Genomic DNA, 19,395 nt, shown 5'->3' with positions numbered 1-19,395 from the left:
TCATAATGTGATACTGCTCAGTAAATCTTTCCCGCTCATCCTTGTTTTGAAGGCAATCCCTTGAACTGTTTGCCAAGTTAGGGACTGATGCCAATAAGAACTTATTCATATGAAAAGTGATTAATACCTGAAATGGTTCTTCAAGGAGAGTTAGTGGAAGCAATATACGTGGATTTGTTCAAGAGCTAAAAGATTTACAGGTTTTTGATGAAGATTATGCTCAAATTCTATATTACTTCCCCACATTTGTGTCGACCTTTTTGTGCAATCACCTTCATTTTTTTGTATTATTGAATGATATGCCAGCATTTATTGCTTACCTCTAATTACCCTCGAGAATGTGATGGTGAGCTGCCGCTTTAAATTGCTGCAGCCCATATGGTGTATGCACACTCATAGTGCTGTTATAAAGGGCGTTCCAGCCTTAAATATTTCAACAATGGAGCATCCACAACCACAATGCTACCTGCTCCCAGTGCAGTCTTAGTATTTGGCTGGAGAACCTCCTTGCCCCCTGAGAGAAAAGGACCACTCTCCTCCTTTCCATCTCATACACCAAAGCCTCCAATTCTTCAGCGGAGAACCTAGGGTTACATTCTCTGCCCTGTTGCATCATTTTTACACCACTTTCTGTCCCTTCAAGCAACTGCTGCAGCCAAAATGCATCTCCCCTTTAAGAGGTGGAGGCTAGTGGTGCTAGCCTTGCACTGACATGGGTCTCCTGCTATGAAATACAGCCACTCAGCTTAGTGCTGTCTACATGTGACAATCATTTAAATTAGCAGACAGCATAAAGTTTGTGTGGTGCCTGCATCGCTATGAATGAGCACAAGTTAATCAAACATTACAATCCCTGCGTCCAATTACTGGCCTAATTCAGTTTTTTCCCTTTAGTCTTCACGAGAACTAACCCTCTTCCATAGTTGGGTAAAAGAGTTAATTATTGGTTTAGTGTAAAGATACATTGAATTATTACAAGTTCAGTAACTGACATTCCTACTTTGGAATTTCAAATTAGTGAAGCATTAACAAATACTTTTCATTTCCCAATTGTTGTTAAAAACATTCCTTGTGGTATCTCTTTGATTGTTGGAATGCAGCCTGTCACACAGTGTTAGATTTCAATGCAAGGAATCTGAATATTAGTGCTTGGGATATGTGAACTTCAGAAGAGGCAGGTGCAGAGTGTAATGTGACCCTGGTACAGCTACAAGAACTTGTATTTTGTGCATGTTCTTTGCCATTGATGCAGAATTTGTGATTGATGGCCTCTTGAGTAAGGTCTGGTGTGCACATTGCAGTTGAACCCTTACGACCATTGTCTTTGTTTCATTGCATTATCAACTTTGATTCCAGTCATTTTATAATAATTTAAAGGAGATACAGCTGTGACGGTTAATGCTTTCACCCAGTAGGCATGGAGAATTCTACTATTACCATGCATCGAATCTCTATTTTAAACTTACTTTTAAACCACCATTAATGGCCCTGTTTATAGTCTTTGATTACTACCATTAAAGAATCACTACCTCGCAATTACTGTGGGTAGCAGGTGTTCAAAAAGCTCAGAGAATCAATTTACTTTCGCAGTGTGCAACATTGACAGGTAAATGAAACATTGTGCTTTTTCTCATGGGCTGTGGTACAAATTTTTGATTATGATTATAACTCATTATTCCTCCTTTCATCTTTTGAATTCAGTGTTTATATGTGAGACTTCCATGTTACATTTGAAATTCTGCTTCCCTTGAATATTTTTGACCTAAATAAAATCTTTATTTAACTAAGTATGGAACTGGGAAATTGATGCTTTAAGAATACAGAAACCCTTGCATTGTGTCTTTTGTCAAACTTCATAAACTGGAATTTGCAGGGATTTTGATGGCTAACAATCAAAACTTGCAATCATTCCCCCTCTGAATTTGATTTTTAAGCTTTAAGATTTAGCGCAAGCGCAGGTTAACACAAACATCCTGAAGTTGCAGGCTGCACTAAGGCCCACCACACCAGAACCAGCAATCAGAAAAATCAGTTGATCTGGTGAGAACTTCCCCTTTCTCACTCTCATATTATGTGAATAGATTGTAGAAGCTGGCACTGTTCTCCTTGGAGAAGAGAAGATTAAGAGGAGATTTGACAGACGTTCAAAGTCAAAAGGGACTAGACAGAGTATAGAGAGGGAGAAATTGTTCCCATTGGCAGAAGGGTCAAGAACAATAGGACACCAATCTACGATGGTTGGCAAAAGAAGCAACAGCAATATAAGGAAAAGCTTTTTTGCGTAGCAAGTGTTTGGGATCACGAATGCATTGCCTGACAATGTGGTGGAGGTAGATTTAATCAAGACCTTCAAAAGAGAATTGGATAATTAGCTGAAGAGAAAAAATATTACAGGCCTACAGGGGCAAAGGTGGGGGGAATGGCTCTTGCAAAGAGCTGACATGGACACAACAGGTCAAATGGCTGCCTTATGTGCTTTAACCATTTTATGATTTTATATCGCTGTTAGAAACTCCATAAAAAATGAAGCGTTGTTCAGTGAGGTGTAGCTTTGTTTTTAAGTGATCTGACTAATAATTATTACTGAACAATTGATCTGGATCTGAAAAAATAATTTTATATTTGTGGAATATGTTAAATTGGTCTATTGTGGTCAGTTACTAGATTATTTTTTTAAAATAAACAATGTTTTGAAAAAATTAAAGTTTGTTCATGGTATTTCAGCTTCTACTATATCCTCACGTTTATGTCCCAATCTTTATTTCGCTCTCTGTAAATTTTTAAGAAGTGAGTTGATTATTAATGCTTTACATTTCCGGGTTGGTTGACTGAAAATTCTTTGGTGTGATTGGCTGCTTGGATAGCTTGAAGACATCACTGCAACCCTGGGAATCCCCAATAGACTCTGCCACAGCCAATTGCATGTTAAAAGAGTTAAAGTTCTCACTGACCACAAAATCCAAGCCAATATATCATTTTTTCCAGAATATATAACATATGATTATCAATTATTTCTAAACCATACAGCATTATCATACCAATGTCATTTCAACTAATCGCTGAGAATTATTTTAGTAATAGAAGCTGAGCTCTTTCGATAATTTGTAGCTCATATGAAGCTTTTTTTAAACTTCCATTCATAGTTAAAGTCTACGCCAAGAGTGCCTTTTGACACTCAAAGTTTTTTATTCCTCTTCTTTGGATGAACCAAGTACTTCCATCATCTTTATTCTTTTATTTGAGATTGATGAGCTCCAATCCCAGTCTTCCAGTGGATTTTTGTAGTATTTGAGTAGCGAATTTAATGAATGATTTTGCTCTTTCGGATGAAACATTAAATCCCTGTCTGTTTGTTCAGATAAAAATCTTGTGGCGCTGTTGAAGAAGGGTAGGATGTTGTCCTGGTGCCCTGGTCATCATTTATCCCTCAACCATCAACACCAAAAATGGCTGTACACAAATTACTGTTGTATTTGCCTATTTTATGATACTGACTACACTTCAAAATTAATGCATTGGTTGTTAATCACTTGGTTGTATCATAACAATATTAAAGCCCATGGTTTTCTTTATTTTAACAACTAAAATTCTGCCATTTAGTTCTATTTTAACTGATATTTGGAGCAATTTGTTAAATATCAATAAACTATATGCAGCAGCCTAAAAACAGACGATCTTGCCACTGAAGTCCTTGTAGCAAAATATAATTTAAAGTAATGCAGATACTTATTGCATTTACCATGAAGCTGGGATTAGTCATTTAACTTCGAAATTAAGTCAACGAACAAGAAAACCCTGTGACATCTTTGAAGTTAAATTATCAGAAGTAGATCGTAAGTACACCTGCACACACCTGTTCTCATTAGGTCTTTCAGAGGCCAGGGGGCCAACAATTAGCAGTGACCTGTAGCCATGCTCAGAGATTGAACCACCTTGTGTCAAAGAGAAGAAGAAAGGTTAAACAAGCAGTGCCCACTATAAAGCCTTGGAAAACCTCTGTTGTTTGTCTAACGATAAAGTCGATGTCTTAAGGGCAAAGGGCTGCAATACCTTGAAAATAAGAAAAGAAAGGGGTCAGAGAAAGAATATAACAATAAATTTTATCTGCAAAGGATATTTGACTGATTGCAAAGGGTCGCAAATAATGCCATTCTTTGTTGACAATGAAGATTACCTGGATTTAGTAAAATCCTCTGTTTTCACCATTGATCTTTCTAAAACAAAGTAGATACATTTCCTTGTATGAGGCACAATTTATAGTGAGTTAACTACTGTAGAGTTATGACCCATATTAATGTTTATTGTTTCTTGCATTGCTTTTGCCATATTTTATGTACCATGTTTAAACATAAAGGTAACTATTTCATGAAGCATAGATCAAAACACCTGCCACAGTCTCAAATCCAGATGAGTATGACATTATAGCACTGCTTTTCAACCTGGGTTCTGCGAACATACTGACAGGTTCCCCGCAATTTTCAGGTCATTTGAAAATTGTACCAAATACAGGATTTTTTCTAAACTTTGTGCAAAAAAACTCAAATAAATTAATTATGATATGCTAGCATTGTACAGTCCATAATAGTATATTATAAATATGCAATATTTAACAGTATAGTTTAATTTTGCATTGTTTTAATTGTATTTTACTATGGTTGGGGTTCCACAGATTTTCACAATACATTATAAAATTCCTTAACTAAAAAAGGTTGAAAACCTCTGCACTATAGAATCAACATTCAGAGTTTGAGCTGCCGGAGTGGAACCTCGCAGACCAACAAGACAATCTAAAATTGATTGTGTGATAATTATTTTTTTTTAATTGTTTGGGTAAAATGGTAACTGATGAGGTCTATCTGTCAGTAGCACTTAAAATCAATGAGAGTTTGCATCTTCTGTAAAGAATGGAAAGCGAATGCCAGTAAGGTAACATGTTTTTTAAAGTTTAAAACAACAGGATATTACAGAAGAAGTATGGGTGATGTAGATAATTTCTGATCAACTGCAGATATTTATAGACCTTAAGCAAGTTAATTTAATAGGTGTATGCATCAGCAAAGAAGTTATAATGGGTACATTTCCTCCAATCTTCTCCATCTCCGGTGCCATTAAATTTGCTGGTGGTGCCATTAAATTTGCTGGTAGTGCCAGGACTTGTATTTAAACCCTGCATTGGTGCTGATTTAATTGATTTCAGCTAAGACTAGGGATGCTACAACTTAAAAAAGGAAACCCAATTACTCCCTAATAATTGTAATAAGCAAATCCATAAAACAGATTGAATTTGTTATTTCATATTCTAACTTGACGTCATCAAATTTGTTTACACAACCGCCTGTTTTTAGACATGTTTTCAAGCTGTAATGTGTTTCTTTAAAAATTCACTCTTGGAGAGAAAGTGAATGCCATCTATAGGTGCAAACATAAACTGAATCTGATGTACACAGGCGTGGTCTTAAAATTTGTCACCAGAAACCAAATATATCTACAGTTTCAGTCAACATACGTGATCAAAGAGAGTCACTGTGTTATCCTGTCAGCAGATTTTGCGCAGCTGCTATAGTGCTCCTGGGAAAGAGGAGGAAAATGCAAAATAAATAAGGACATTATTGTTTCAGTCTACATAAGACTGAATTTCAGATTTTTATTTTTGAGACAGGAAAAATCATGCAAACTAAAATTAACCACATTTAAAGGTGTGCAGGATCATAACTACATATAGTTATACCTAGCTGCATCAAGTTTACGAACGAGCTAACTGGATTCAATGTTGTTTTCTATTTACATGGTGTCTCCTGCCAACTTAAGTTGCCCGCAATGATGGCCATCGATACACGTCTGCACATGCGCACTGATCCACACATGAGCAGAAAACCAATTATGTCAACCTGGTTAAAAAACATTTGGAAAGTAAAACTACACATTTCAGTGGTGAGAAGAAATGTTTGCAAGTTATTCTGTAACGAGAAGAAATGTTTGCAAGTTAGAATAACTGCGCAGGGGATTTATTGTACATTATAAGGGAACTGTCATAGCAATGTGAATAGGCTTTAATTTATTTAAACTCTTCAGTGCTATAAGCGTTTTTGAGGCTGTAATGAGTAAAGGTCCTTGCATATGAACTTAAAGTGTCAAAAGCACTAAAGATTTAGAGCCTCTCGTTATTTCTGCCTGACTTGGCAGCATTAAGTATGGAAATATGTCTGATAGGAAACCGATGAAGGGATTACAGACCTTTTAACAGGATAACTGGGCCAAGGTGTAGCCTTGGGCAGAATTTTGCTGTCATCGTGCAGGGGCGGGCCTGACACACTGACACGTAAAATGACGCGCAATGATGTCAGGTGTGCATCCCGACATCATCGCGCGCCATTTCGATATTCAGTTTGGCGGACGCATGCCAGAGGCGGCTGCGCACCCACCGAATTGTCAAAGGCCTATTAAGGCCATTAAAAAAGTAATTAAAGTTGTTAAGAACGCAGCCCGTCCAACCTTAAGGTTGGCAGGTAGGCAAAGAGCCCAAACAGCCTTTGCGTTTTTTCAGAAAACTTCATGCACGGGTGAGATGAGGTTTCTTGAAGGTTTTATAAAATAAAAAAATTAATTTTCCTAACTTCACAAACATGTCCCAGCTCATGTGACACTGTCACATGAGGGGACATGTTTAAATAAATTTTTACTTTATTTATTTAAAAATTTTCAAATCCGTTCAATCTCCCTGAGGCAACGCCATGCCTCAGGGAGATTGCTGTGCTCTTTCCTCCTCCCCCCACCTGCGCATGTAGCGCTGAATGCTACTGGCCACGTTACACTGGACGGGCTTTTTTTGGCCTGCCCGTGAAAAATGGCAGAGCGCAGCCGATTGTGGGTGGCGATTGGCTCCGTGCCCCATCCCGTCCCCACTCAGCCTGCCCACCATAGGTAAAATTCTCCCCTTGTTTTTCTCTATATAAGTATCACAGAGGTTGGGTGAGTCCTGATCTCCGTTGCTTGCAATGGCGTCCCAGAGTGAAGAAGTACAACTGTGCATTCATCATGTTGGCTGCAAATGCAGCCTTTTATTTAATATAAATGTGACTTTACAATCATCAGGGTAGCAACAGAATAAAAGGGCTCAAACTGACCATATCACATAAAAGTGTAAATAGGGAAAGGTTGCTTCCACTGTGTAGCAATTATGGTTTTATTTAGTGTGCAATGTACCTTTAAGAATAATACTTGTTAGACAAGATCACGTGATCTGTAGTAACCAATAGGAGAGTAGCACGGGCTACCTCAGCAATCAGTGTAGAGATTGAGTTGGAGTTGAAAGCACACATGTAGTTGCTGCTGAGTATATTGTAAATAAACTTAATGTTTCCACCCAAGAAGTGTCTGCTGATCAACTCTATCATTAATAGTACAACTCTCCCACCCTACAACAAACTGGTGACTAGGATAAAAATGCCACAATTTGGGAGAATTGATCTGTTTGAACCAGCCACACGATTGGTCTCAATTCATAAAATGCCTCACATTCTTTTTTCAAGTGAATGAGATAACAGGGGAAAAGAGGCGAGCGATCCTCATGAGTACTTGGAGCAAAACCTATAGTCCAATCCAACGTTTGGCGGCACCCAGTGCCCTAGATTCAAAGAATTTCGATAAAATGGTGGACCTCGAAATATCACTTTCAACCAAAGCCCTCAATCATGGTCCAGAGGTTCAGGTTTAATTCACGAAATAGAGCCCTGAGTGAGACAATTGCATGCTACATGGCAAATTTGAAGAAGCTAACAGACATGGTGAGTTCAGTACAAGTCTGAACATCATGCTCAGGAATCGTTTAGTGTGTGTTGTGAAAGAGGACACTATTCAGAAAAGATTATTGTCTGAAATTAACCTGGATTTCAAGAAGGCACTAGAGACAGTGCTGCCATGGAAAGCACAGTAAGAAATTCAAAAGCAATACAAGGTATGCAAAATAGCACCAACCTCCACGTCAGGCTGGAAACCTCAGCCGAAAGAGGCGCAAAAAAGCGAGACTCTGCCGAGAAGCAGCGAAATTGAAGAATAATTGTTATAGAGAAGGAAACTATCACTCTTAGTGATTGGCAGAATGCTACTATTGTCATAGAAATGGGCATATGGTGAAGCAGTGCAAGGAAAAATTCAAGCAGGCTTGTAAAAAAAAAGTCCAATGATATCTACAATGTAGAAGAGTCTGAAACAACAAATTCAGGCTTTTACTGAAAGTTGGAAAGACAGAACCAATACTCATCATAGTGAAAGTAAATGGCAAACCTGTTAGAATGGAAGTGGCCGAGGGAGCTTCCACTACAGTAATTGGAACATATCTTCACATATTTGAATTATAGTGAGCATCAATTAAGTTTAGAAAAAACAGATGCCAAGCCAAAAACATATGCGGTGAAGACAGTCAAGTAAAAGGCATGAGCAGAGTAATGGTCCATTATGGAAGCCAGTTGGTAAAGCTGCCAGTGTTAGTATTGAGAGGCAGAGGACCAAGTCTTCTAGGTCAAAATTGGCTAAGGGAAATCAACTTTGATTGGCCCCTGAGATTTCAAATGGAAGCTGGAAGCGTTCCTCTTTTGAAAAAGGACTCAACAACCTGAAGAAATGCAGGCTGTCTTAAGCTAAAACCTGGAAGAATAGCAGAAGGAACTCGAAGAGACCTTGCATGATGACATAGTTTAAGACAAGGTGAGCAACCTTCGAAGGGATAAAGACACACTACAAGATTCCCTCAGGTCAAAGTTTGTACCTCTGGAAAAGTATGAAGAGAAGCAGAATTAAGCACTTCTCTGAACAAACTGAAGAATGAGTTGGCAAAGAAGACACAACAATGCTCAATTTTCCAGAAGGCAGCAAAAGAGACAGAAGAGCTAAATGAAGCCAAAGAGGCTTCGGAAGCAGAAGCCGCAGAATTTCCCAGGAAGCAGACAAAGACATTTTGGGAGACTCCGCCACTGAGCTCAGACAATTTGAGTTTGCAACTGAGAGAAGACTGGCCAACAGTGAAGTCAAAAAGAAGGCAAAGATTAAAGTCTGCGTCAGAAAGAAGAAGGCACATAGAAAGGAGATACAGATGTACTAATAGGGCTTTAATTCTGACAGCATACAAATACACGTTTGTACATAGGCCTGGCAATCAAATCGCAAAAACTGCTGCCCTTAACCGTTTACTATTACAAGGAAATGATGAGCCCATCCCAGCTCTACAGGAACCTCTTTTTACTGTTCAAGTTCTTAGATTCCTCGTCAGTATGTGCTTGACAGATCAGAGACTGGACAAGTTGGGACCCAGTCCTATCTCAAGTACGAGAACAAGTGCTACATGGTTGGTCACAGGAGCTCGTATCTGGCGAAATGAAATTATGTTTCAACACAAGACATGAAATAACCAGCCAAGACGGCATCTTATTGTGGAGAGCATGAGTGATAGTTCCTCCAAAGGGATATGAGCCACTTTTAATTGAACTACGCAGTGCCCATCCAGGAATTTCCCAAATGAAGACCATAGCATGCAGCTATCTATGGTGGCCTGGGATGGATGGCGAAATAGAGAGTTTAGTAAAACACTGAGTACAATGTCAGCAACTGCAAAAGTTGCCAGTGACAGCTTCATTATACCCATGGGAGCGGCCAGGTAGACCCTGGGTACAGTTACACATTGACTACATTGGACCTTTCCTGGGAACAATGTTTCTGCTCATTATCGATGCCCATTCAAAATGGTTGGACATAATATGAGGTGAAGTCACCAACGTCGGCCGCTACAATTGAGAAACTGACAGAGTTTTGCCATTCACAGACTACCAGAAGTAGTCATTTCTGATGATGGCACAGTATTTACAAGTGCTGAGTTTCAATGGTTTATTAGCCTCAACAGTATCAGTCGTGAAAACTGCACCATACCACCCTTCCTCAAACGGACTGGCCAAAAGGGCAGTTCAAACGTTCAAGGCAGGTATGAAAAAGCTGACTGGCAATTTCTTGGCAACCAAATTGGCATGCTTTCTTTTTCATTATAAGACTACCCCTCATACAACAACAGGTGTCACGCTTGAGAAGTTATTGTTGAAACGCTGTCTCAGGACAAGATTGGCTTATTAATGCTGAATTTAGAAGGCAAGGTGGAAAGGAGTCAGGGAAGTCAGAAAACTAGACACGGCTGCCATAGTCCTGAGAGGAAATTTACCGTGGGAGAGCCGGTATACCTGAAGAACTTTGGGGAAGGACCAAAGTGGTTACCAGATGAAATAAGTGTGGTGACTGGACCTCTATCTTACCATGTAGAGGTTGGAAGGCCAGATCATCCGTAAACATGTGGACCATTTAAGGAAGAGAGAGATAAACCACCAAGATTTGGTTTCACCAGTAATCATGACTGGATCTCTTGAGGATACTCAACCCAGGATTGACATGTCTGATATTCCTGTAAGGATTGAGGATATAAAACTGCAAGTGCCCACAAGCACCTGATGTTCAGGCAACTCTGGAAAATGAGGTACTTGATGAAGAAGCTGAAGTTGTGGAGCTGTAACGTAGCTGTAAGACAACTTGTAAATTCCTTACCCAGTGTAAATATTATGTTGTCTTGAAAGAAATGTACTTGTAAATATAATATGTATAGCTGAGTTAAAGGGGAAGGAATGTAGTAATTATGGTTTTATTTAATGTGTAATATACCTTTAAGCATACTTGTTAGACAAGGTCACATGATCTGTAGTACAATAGGAGAGTAGCGTTGGCTGCCTCAGCAGTCAGTATAGAGATAGAGTTGGAGTTGAAAGCACAAATGTAGTTGCTGCTGAGTGTATTGTAGATAAACTGAAAGTTTCCACTCAAGAAGTGTCTGCTGATCAACTCTAACATTAATATAACATCAGCTCTGCCACCCTACAATGCTTGGTTGGTAAATTTGGCAACAAGACAACAGACTTTGATTAACACTTGCTAAAAGAATGAAGGGAAAAGATGAGTAAAAAAGTTATTTTCACACCAGGAGTTATCAGAATGTGGAATGCTTTACCACAAATTGGGACCAATTTTTGCATGTGACATAAATTATGTTGGTGGACCCATTCCATATGACAGATGATGTCAACGGGAGGCCAAATCTATTTTTCTGCTCAGGTTATATTGCATTAGAAGCTTTATTGTTATCTACAACGAGTCTCCTGTAATGAAAGAACATCAATCTTCAGTTATAGCAACTTAGTCAGATGGTCATGTTTTGCAAATGAACATCCTTAAATGATTGACATTTAGATGTTTCATACTGGCCTCGAAAAAGACAGTCTCCATTGGGAATTTTAAAGTTTTGGACTGGGACGCCATCGATCAGCATTGTTGATGGAATTAATCGTGCTGAAAAAATTTTATAAAGAGAACCACATGAAGATTACCATCCTTCCTTTTAATAATTAGAGAATACAGCTGGACCCTAGTAAACCCAGACCTGCCTATTAATGACTGTCTCCAGAAGTTCCTGAGGCCAGGAACCACTTGTTAGTGGCCAGAACTCTCAAACCATGGAACTGTTGCCTCACGACAAATGGTAAAGGATGTGGGAAACCAACAGGATCAATAATCAGGACCTGATCATGATCACGGCGATCAATCACCCAGCTTCACAATGCCATATAAAATATAAGTCACTACAATTTGCATCAGAAGCACTTGTTTGCACTGCAAGCACTTGCTGGATAAATGGAAAGTAAAAGATGGTTCAATATGAAAATGTGGAGAGGCATTCTAAGTCACAGAACATCTTTAGAACCATTGCTTGCTTTCTTTCATCAGAGTCCATAGAGGGATGACAACTTTGGACGTCAACATTTTATGTTGTTTTTCAAACTGTCATATTGTTATAATCTTAGGGTTGATAGGATTATTATATTTTAGGAATGTAGCTTTAAATTTAGTGTAAATGAAGATAAGAAAGCCTGGATGCTTTATTGTTAGAGATAAAAGCAAGGCTTAGATTGCTTTACTGAGAAGAACATGCAAGGTATTTATGCTTAGAGACAATAGCATCAGTCTGAGTTTGCCATGAGTAGACTTTGAGATTCCCAAAGTCTTAGAAAGGTGTTGTAGCATCTGTTGTAAGCAGTTGTACTGTAAGCTGTCCATTTACTTCTAAGATGAAAGAGAGTTGGGGTCAAGAGTAACTAATTAGCATTTCTACTTAGATACAAAAGAGCTGAACTCCAGAGATGAGGTGACAATGACTGCCCCTGACATCAAGGCAGCTTTTGACCAAGTGTGGCATCAAGAAGTCCTAGCAAAACTGGAGTGAATGGGAATCAAGGGGAAAACTCTCTGCTGGTTGGAATCATACCTAGTACAAAGGGGGATAGTTGTGGTTGTTGAAGGTCAATCATCTCAGCTCCAGGACATCACTGCAGGAGTTCCTCAGGGTAGTGTCCTCAACCCAACCATCTTCAGCTGTTTCATCAGTGACTTTCCTTCCATCATAAGGTCAGAAGTGGGGATGTTCACTGATGATTGCACAATGTTCAGCACCAATCACAGCTCCTCAGACACTGAATCAGTCTATGTCCAAATGCAGCAAGACCTGGACAATATCCAAACTTGGGCTGACAAGTGGCAAGTAACATTCACGCCACACAAGTGCAGGTAATGACCATCTCCAACAAGAGAGAATCTAACCATCACCCCTTGACATTCAATGGCATCAACATTCTAGCGGCTACCATTGACCAGAAACTGAACTGGACTAGCCATATAAATACTGTGGCTACAAGAGCAGGCCAGAACTAGGAATCCTGCAGCGAGTAACTCACCTCCTGACTCCGCAAAGCCTGTCCACTATCTACAAGGTACCAGTCAGGAGTGTGATGGAGTACTCTCCCCTAGCCTGGATGAGTGCAGCTCCAACAACACTCAAGAAGCTTGACACCATCCAGAACAAAGCAGCCCACTTGATTGGCACCCCATCCACAAACATTCACTTCCTTCAACACCGATGAACAGTGACAACAATGTGTACCATCTACAAGATGCAATGCAGAAACTCACCAAGGCTCCTTGGGCAGAACCTTCCAAACCCACAACGACTACCATCTAGAAGGACAAGGGCAGCAGGTACATGAAAATACCATCATCTGGAGCTTCCCTTCTAAGCCACTCACCATCCTGACTTGGAAATATGTCGCCATTCCTTCAATGTCGCTGGGTCAAAGTCCTGGACCTCCCTCCCCAAGAGCGCTGTAGATGTACCTAAACCACTTGGACTCCGGTGGTTCAAGAAGGCAGCTCACCAACACCTTCTCAATGGCAATTAGGGATGGGCAATAAATGCTGGCCTAGCCAGCAATGCCCATATCCCATAAATGAATAGGAAAAAAATACAAGGTTAATGTGTTTCACATTGCTATGTGGAAGAGGACAGAGGAAGCCATTTTTAGAAATCAGGTTACAGGCTGCCCTACAAATCAATGAATGTCACAGACAGACATACAGCAGGGATTCTGTGTGGTTCTGAGAGAGAAAAGGCTGCTTGACTTTGTGAGCTACCGCAGCTGGAAGCAGGAGGGAGACGGCCTCTAGTCAAAGAGATGCATCCTTCAGCCATCGAAGGATTCTGGGAGATTCGTCCTGGCATGACTGGGGGTAGAAGAATCATCAGAACAGTCTTTATTGCTGGTGGTGGATTCAAGGAACGCCCTGAGAACTGAGGAAAGTATCTGGAGACTGTCACTCGAAGCTATTACTAGGTGAACCGGGGATATGGGAGCCCATTGGTAGTTGGAAGCAACTGTGGACTATTTGCAATAGGGGCTGTAATTCCATGGGGAGTGCAATGTGTGATAAGCATAAAGGAGAATGATCTCCTTGGTAAACCAAAGTGTAAGTTGTCTACAAATACAAAATATTGTGTTGTGAATCGTGCGTTTAGTCATTTGTTACAATAACATTTTAAAATTTGAAATCCTGCTGTGTCATTCTTGCAGCTATTAAGTAGAAGTTTGAATTTATTTTTAAAAGTTGTTGGTCACTGCAGAAATTGTAACAATCTGAAAGAAGGTTACAATAGAGTTGACAATCTGCCAATGCTAAATGATTGCTGATGGAAGCTTGCCCATTAGGAATTGGGAGTGAATGGGGCTGGAAATCCACCTTGGGCCCAACCCACAGAATTCTAGAGGGGAAAACTGAGGGGGGAAGAAGCACAGAGGGTGCAGCAATGGATTGGAGGGAGGATTTTAAAGATTGTACATTTTAACCTTTTTTCATGTGAAATGATGAGTTAGTTATGAAGAAGGGTTTGAAAAAATTGGGACGTTGTTCCCTGAAACCTATAGGAGGTTTTCAAAATTTTGAAAGGATTTGAGAAGGTAAATGGTGAACAGGTGGTTCTACTAACTGACAGATTGGGAAGATTATCACCTAAGAGAAAAAGGAATCTTCTTTCTCTTGGAAGGTTATTAAACCATAGCATGCCAAGCATGGCAACTGAGGCAGAATCTGGAAGAACATTTAAAATTGAAAGTATTTGAAAAGGAAGATCACTCTAGCTAAAGAACTTACATAGATACAGACATATTGGCCAATGGCTGTAATTTCTCCTGCAGATTTTTTTACCACAATTATTTATGTAGCGATGACACATAGGAAAGGGGAATACAACTTGTGATGAACTCCTTGTCTGTCTATTTTAATTGTGGCAAGTTTAAAAGAATAACCCATTGTATTCTAAGCAGTCTCAGTGTCTGCAGCAATTTACAATACTACTTCCTGACATAACATTTAACAAAGGGGTTATTAAAAAAAGTTCTTTGTTAATGGATATAATAACATAATTTAGTAGTTAATGTTACTGTATCAGTATTATTTTTATTCTTATCTGAAAGTTGCCAACTCTGCTGGGAATTAATTTGTGATCTGTTTTAAAATCTTGTAGATATAAGGAGTCACTCTTACTGGATTCTGGTTCTTGCTGCAAGGGTGTTGCAGTTACAGCATTGCCTTAACAATTGCAGCTATTCTAATATTGTTCACCTGATAGATGTAGACGTGACAAATGGACTTTCAGACTGTCAGCTGTGTAATTTTGAATTGTTTTCTCTTGTATAAACTCAATTCTCTTCTATGCTGGCCACACACTGACCCAATACCCTCTGGTTATTGTGGTCTACTAAGTCATGTTTTCCATAGTGCTTGTACAGATAAATTGCCCATGGTGTTTCCTATAGTCAGTTGTTGACCGTTAATGACAACTTAAGGATGGAAAACATGAAATTCAGTTGTGTAACACTGCTAGAAGGCTTCCCTGAGTTTTCATGCATGCGAGGAGCTGCTGGCTGCTGCCTAGACAGCATTTGTGAAGTGGAGTGGCACAGAAAGTGCCTCCCCTGTATGCGCCTGAAAACATTGAAAGAGTGATATCACAATATCATTGACCTGAATGGGCTGATTCAATGGATACTAAATTTGGTCAATAAGTGTGCAGGCAGCCTCTTCATTATTCATCCTTGAAACAGCAAGCATTATGAAGCAAGATGGAGTCTGTTCTGGAATTATTTGTGCGGCTACTCAACATATTGCAGCTGAGGTGCTTTTGACTTATTGTACTGAGGCAGAGCTTATGGAAGCACATGCTCAGTTGCTGGAACAATTTTGCTGACCACAGTGATGTAGTGGTATTGTCACTGGACTAGTATTCCAGAGACCCAGGGTAATGCTCTGGGGACCCGAGTACGAATCCCACCATGGCAGATGGTGAAATTTGAATTCAATAGCAATCTGTAATTAAAAGTCTGATGATGACCACAAAACCATTGCCAATTGTCATAAAAACCCAACTGGTTCACTAATGTCCTTTAGGGAAGGAAATCTGCTGTCCCTACTTGATCTGGCCTGCATGTGACTCCAGACCCAAAGCAATGTGGTTGACTCTAAAACGCCCTCTGAACCAGGGCAATTAGGGATGGGCAATAAATGCTGACCGAGCCAATGATGCTGACATCTCTTGAACGAATATGTTAAAAAAATTAATCACCCTTGCCAGCTGCTGCTGTCCCTTCTGAGACTCAATCATGAAGGCTGCCTGCCCTCCAGCTGAAACATGGCCTCTTTCCTGGACTCCTTTCTGTCTGACCAGGGTGGCCACTGAAGCAGAGAGTCCTTTCCCTGCAGTTGTGGTATGACATGTCCTTAACCCTCAGTGCTCCAATGTGATTATCCAGCAGCCTGCAATGCATTGTTGCATATATAGGGACTGTGCCTTTAAAAGGGGAAGACAACCTGGAGCACACAATTTCTGCGATGTGCAGAGGTCGCTAGCAGTGTTAAAGGGATCAGTTCAACATTGGAGCCACTCAGGGAAATGCTGCAGTCATAGAAATGAGGTGGTACACAAATTTTACGTGCTGCCCCACTTGTTCTGAATCAACGATGAGAGGTCATGAACCCTGGCCCCTGCATCCAGAAACCAGAGCAAACAAATTTTTAGCCCAGACTCACTTTAAACATTAATTCCACAGCACCACCTAGTGACCAAACCCTACAGTTAGGTAGGTACTGGCACTAATACTATTCCTATATAAAAACATAAAAGCATTTTAATCTATATCAAAAACAAAAATACCTGGAAAAACTCAGCAGGTCTGACAGCATCTGCGGAGAGGAATACAGTTAACATTTCGAGTCCGTAAGACTTTTCACCAGAACTAAGGAAAAATAGAAAAGAGGTGAAATATAAGCTGGTTTTAGGGAGGGGTGGGGGTGTGTGTGGGACAGGTAGAGCTGGATAAAGAGCCAGTGATAGGTGGAGACTGCCAAAAAATGTCAGACAAAAGGACAAAGAGGTGTTGACGATGGTGATATTAGCTAAAAAAATGTGCTAATGATGACATTAAGGGTAGAAAGCAGGATGAGCAAGGTACAGATAGCCCTAGTGGGGGTGGGGTGGGGGGAAGGGATCAAAATAGGCTAAAAGGTAGAGATAAAACAATGGATGGAAATATGTTTAAAAATAATGGAAATAGGTGGGAAAAGAAAAATATATATAAATTATTGGAAAAAGGGGGATCGGAAAGGGGGTGGGGATGAAGGAGAGAGTTCATGATCTAAAGTTGTTGAACTCAATATTCAGTCCGGAAGGCTGTAAAGTTCGGATTTCCAGCATCCGCAGTTTTTTGCTTTTATTTTAATCTATATATTGCCTTTCTATCATAATGCTGCTAAACATTGATATGTTTGATCAAAAATTATTACAAGAAATTGGTTGGGAAGTGTGACTGCTATGTGTACCATCTACAAGATGCACTGCAACAAAGGTTTCTCTGAAATTACTTCTCAAACCCATGATCTCTACCACCTCAAAGAACAAGGCCAGCAGGTTCATGGGAACACCACCACTTCCACATTCACCTCCAAGTCACACATCCTGACTCATAATTATCTTGTCATTTCTTCACTGACAGGAATCCTGGAACACCCTCTCTAAGAGCACTTTAGGGGGTCTTCACCACGCAAACTTTAGTGGTTTATGAAGTTGGCTCATCGCTGCCCCAAGGGCAACCAGGGATGGCCACTAAATGCTGATCTTGTTAGCGATGCTCATGTTCCAAGAAAGAATGCATTTTTTGAATAATATTTTTTAATATAACTTGTAGCAATGTATTTATTGCACCAATCAATATAATTAGAAATGATATTCTTGCAGAAGATTGATTGTAAAATGTGTTTTAGTTAAACCTTGCTCCAATGAGTGTTTGTTTATACAGAGATGTGCAGCATAACGTTACAAGCAACAATATCCCCATGCGAAAAAGAACGTTCCTTATCTTTTGAAGTGTTTGAGGGCAGAAATCATGAAGGGGCAAATTCAGTGGTAATCTGAAGGATTTGTTGTCTCACCTCTGTAGTTCTTTGCTGCCTCAAAGCCAGTAATGTATTCTAAAACACTTTTAAAACAGTTAATTTACAAGGTTTTTCACTTAATGCACTTAAACCTAATTTCAGGGTTGTTAATTATTTATCCCACTAGTTCACAGTTTTATTTGTTTAACAGGTGACAAATCGAAGGGTGGACATGAGTGTCTCTACTCCGATGCTGAAGATTCCGATGGTCAGGATGAGGAAGACTATGAAATTGAGGATGATGATGAAGACAGTCAAGGGGAAACAGGGTTATCAGCCACTCCTTCAGTAACAGCTAGCCCTCAGCACAACCTACAGAGAAACGACCAGTTTGGTACTTTGACTGCTGCCTCTGCCTCTCTGGCTGGTGAGGTGGTAAGGACAGCAAAGGATTCTGTTGTGCAGACCAACAACCTTGAGGTAGTGTCTTCTGTTTTGCTTACACAGAACGCTGGTGATGCTGAAACTGACACAGTCAAATCTAAATTCTCACCAATCCATGCAAATGAAGAGGAGAAAGCCATGTCCACTGAAGCTAGAGGTACAGTACCTAAGGTTGGCCATAAGTCTTCTGGTCACCAGGTGATGTCTGATAATCAAAATGTGCAAGAAAATCTTGGAAAGAAAACCATAGCTGATTCAAAGGTACGTGTGTTTTATCATATAATGTATCTTGTATTTTGACCAAAAACCTCGATGACAAAATAAGGAACATAAATAGAGATTTTATAACAAGAATAATTATTTTTGTCAGCACATTTCTAAATTCTTGCAGAATTGTATTGAAACCAGATATCAATTTATGTATGATACTTTCTTTAAAATTGAAATAGAATGCTATAATTGAAACTCTGATTTAGCTTTATCTAATCAACTCCACTCCTATGTTTGAAGAGAACAGCTTCCTAATTTAAAAGCGCTAAGACAATTGAGACTCTACATTTGTTGGGCTAAACTTTGAAAATATGCCTGAAGAACGCAACTCAAGAAATAGGAGCAGGAGTAGACTATATGGCCCGTCAAGCCTGTTCTGCCATCTAATACGATCATGGCTAATCTTGAGCTTCAACTCCATTTTCCTGACTGCTCCCCATACCCCTTAATTCCCTGCAAGACCAAAAATCTGCCTATCCTAGCGATAAATGTATACAATGATGGAGCATCCACAACCCTCTCGGATGGAAAATTCCAAAGATTCACAACCCTTTGAGTGAAGTAATTTCCCCTCATCTCAGTCCTGAATGACTGGCCCCTTATCCTGAGACTGTGCCGCCATGTTTTAGACTCACAGCCAGCAGAAACAACCTTATCAGCGTTGACCCTATGAAACCACCCTTCCCTTGAGGTACCCTCGTACTAATGCATCGGAAGATTGCTATCACATTACCCATAGCTTTCCAATGATGCATACAATTTACCCCTCGATTTGAGTACAGTACTGAAGAACTGTACTTGTATTCCAATGGTCACCAGCCCTTCTGAAGCTGTGCACTGTGGCAC

The 19,395-nt window shown here is 39.9% G+C and overlaps 1 protein-coding gene across 10 annotated transcripts in view; it reads left to right on the top strand.

The window, feature by feature from the left end:
- Positions 1-19,395, top strand: part of hivep1 (HIVEP zinc finger 1) — a 291,925-nt gene that overhangs the window by 252,691 nt on the left and 19,839 nt on the right. For all 10 annotated transcript variants that reach the window (XM_041183504.1, XM_041183509.1, XM_041183508.1 and 7 more), the window contains one exon: positions 18,047-18,540. In XM_041183504.1, coding sequence (XP_041039438.1) covers positions 18,047-18,540 — 494 coding nt within the window. The remainder of the gene's footprint in view (positions 1-18,046; positions 18,541-19,395) is intronic.

The sequence above is a fragment of the Carcharodon carcharias genome, chromosome 3, assembly GCF_017639515.1.
Source record: "Carcharodon carcharias isolate sCarCar2 chromosome 3, sCarCar2.pri, whole genome shotgun sequence".
NCBI lineage: Eukaryota > Metazoa > Chordata > Chondrichthyes > Lamniformes > Lamnidae > Carcharodon > Carcharodon carcharias.
The sequence above is the reverse complement of the archived record's forward strand: the minus strand, read 5'-3'. Positions and strand labels throughout refer to the sequence as shown.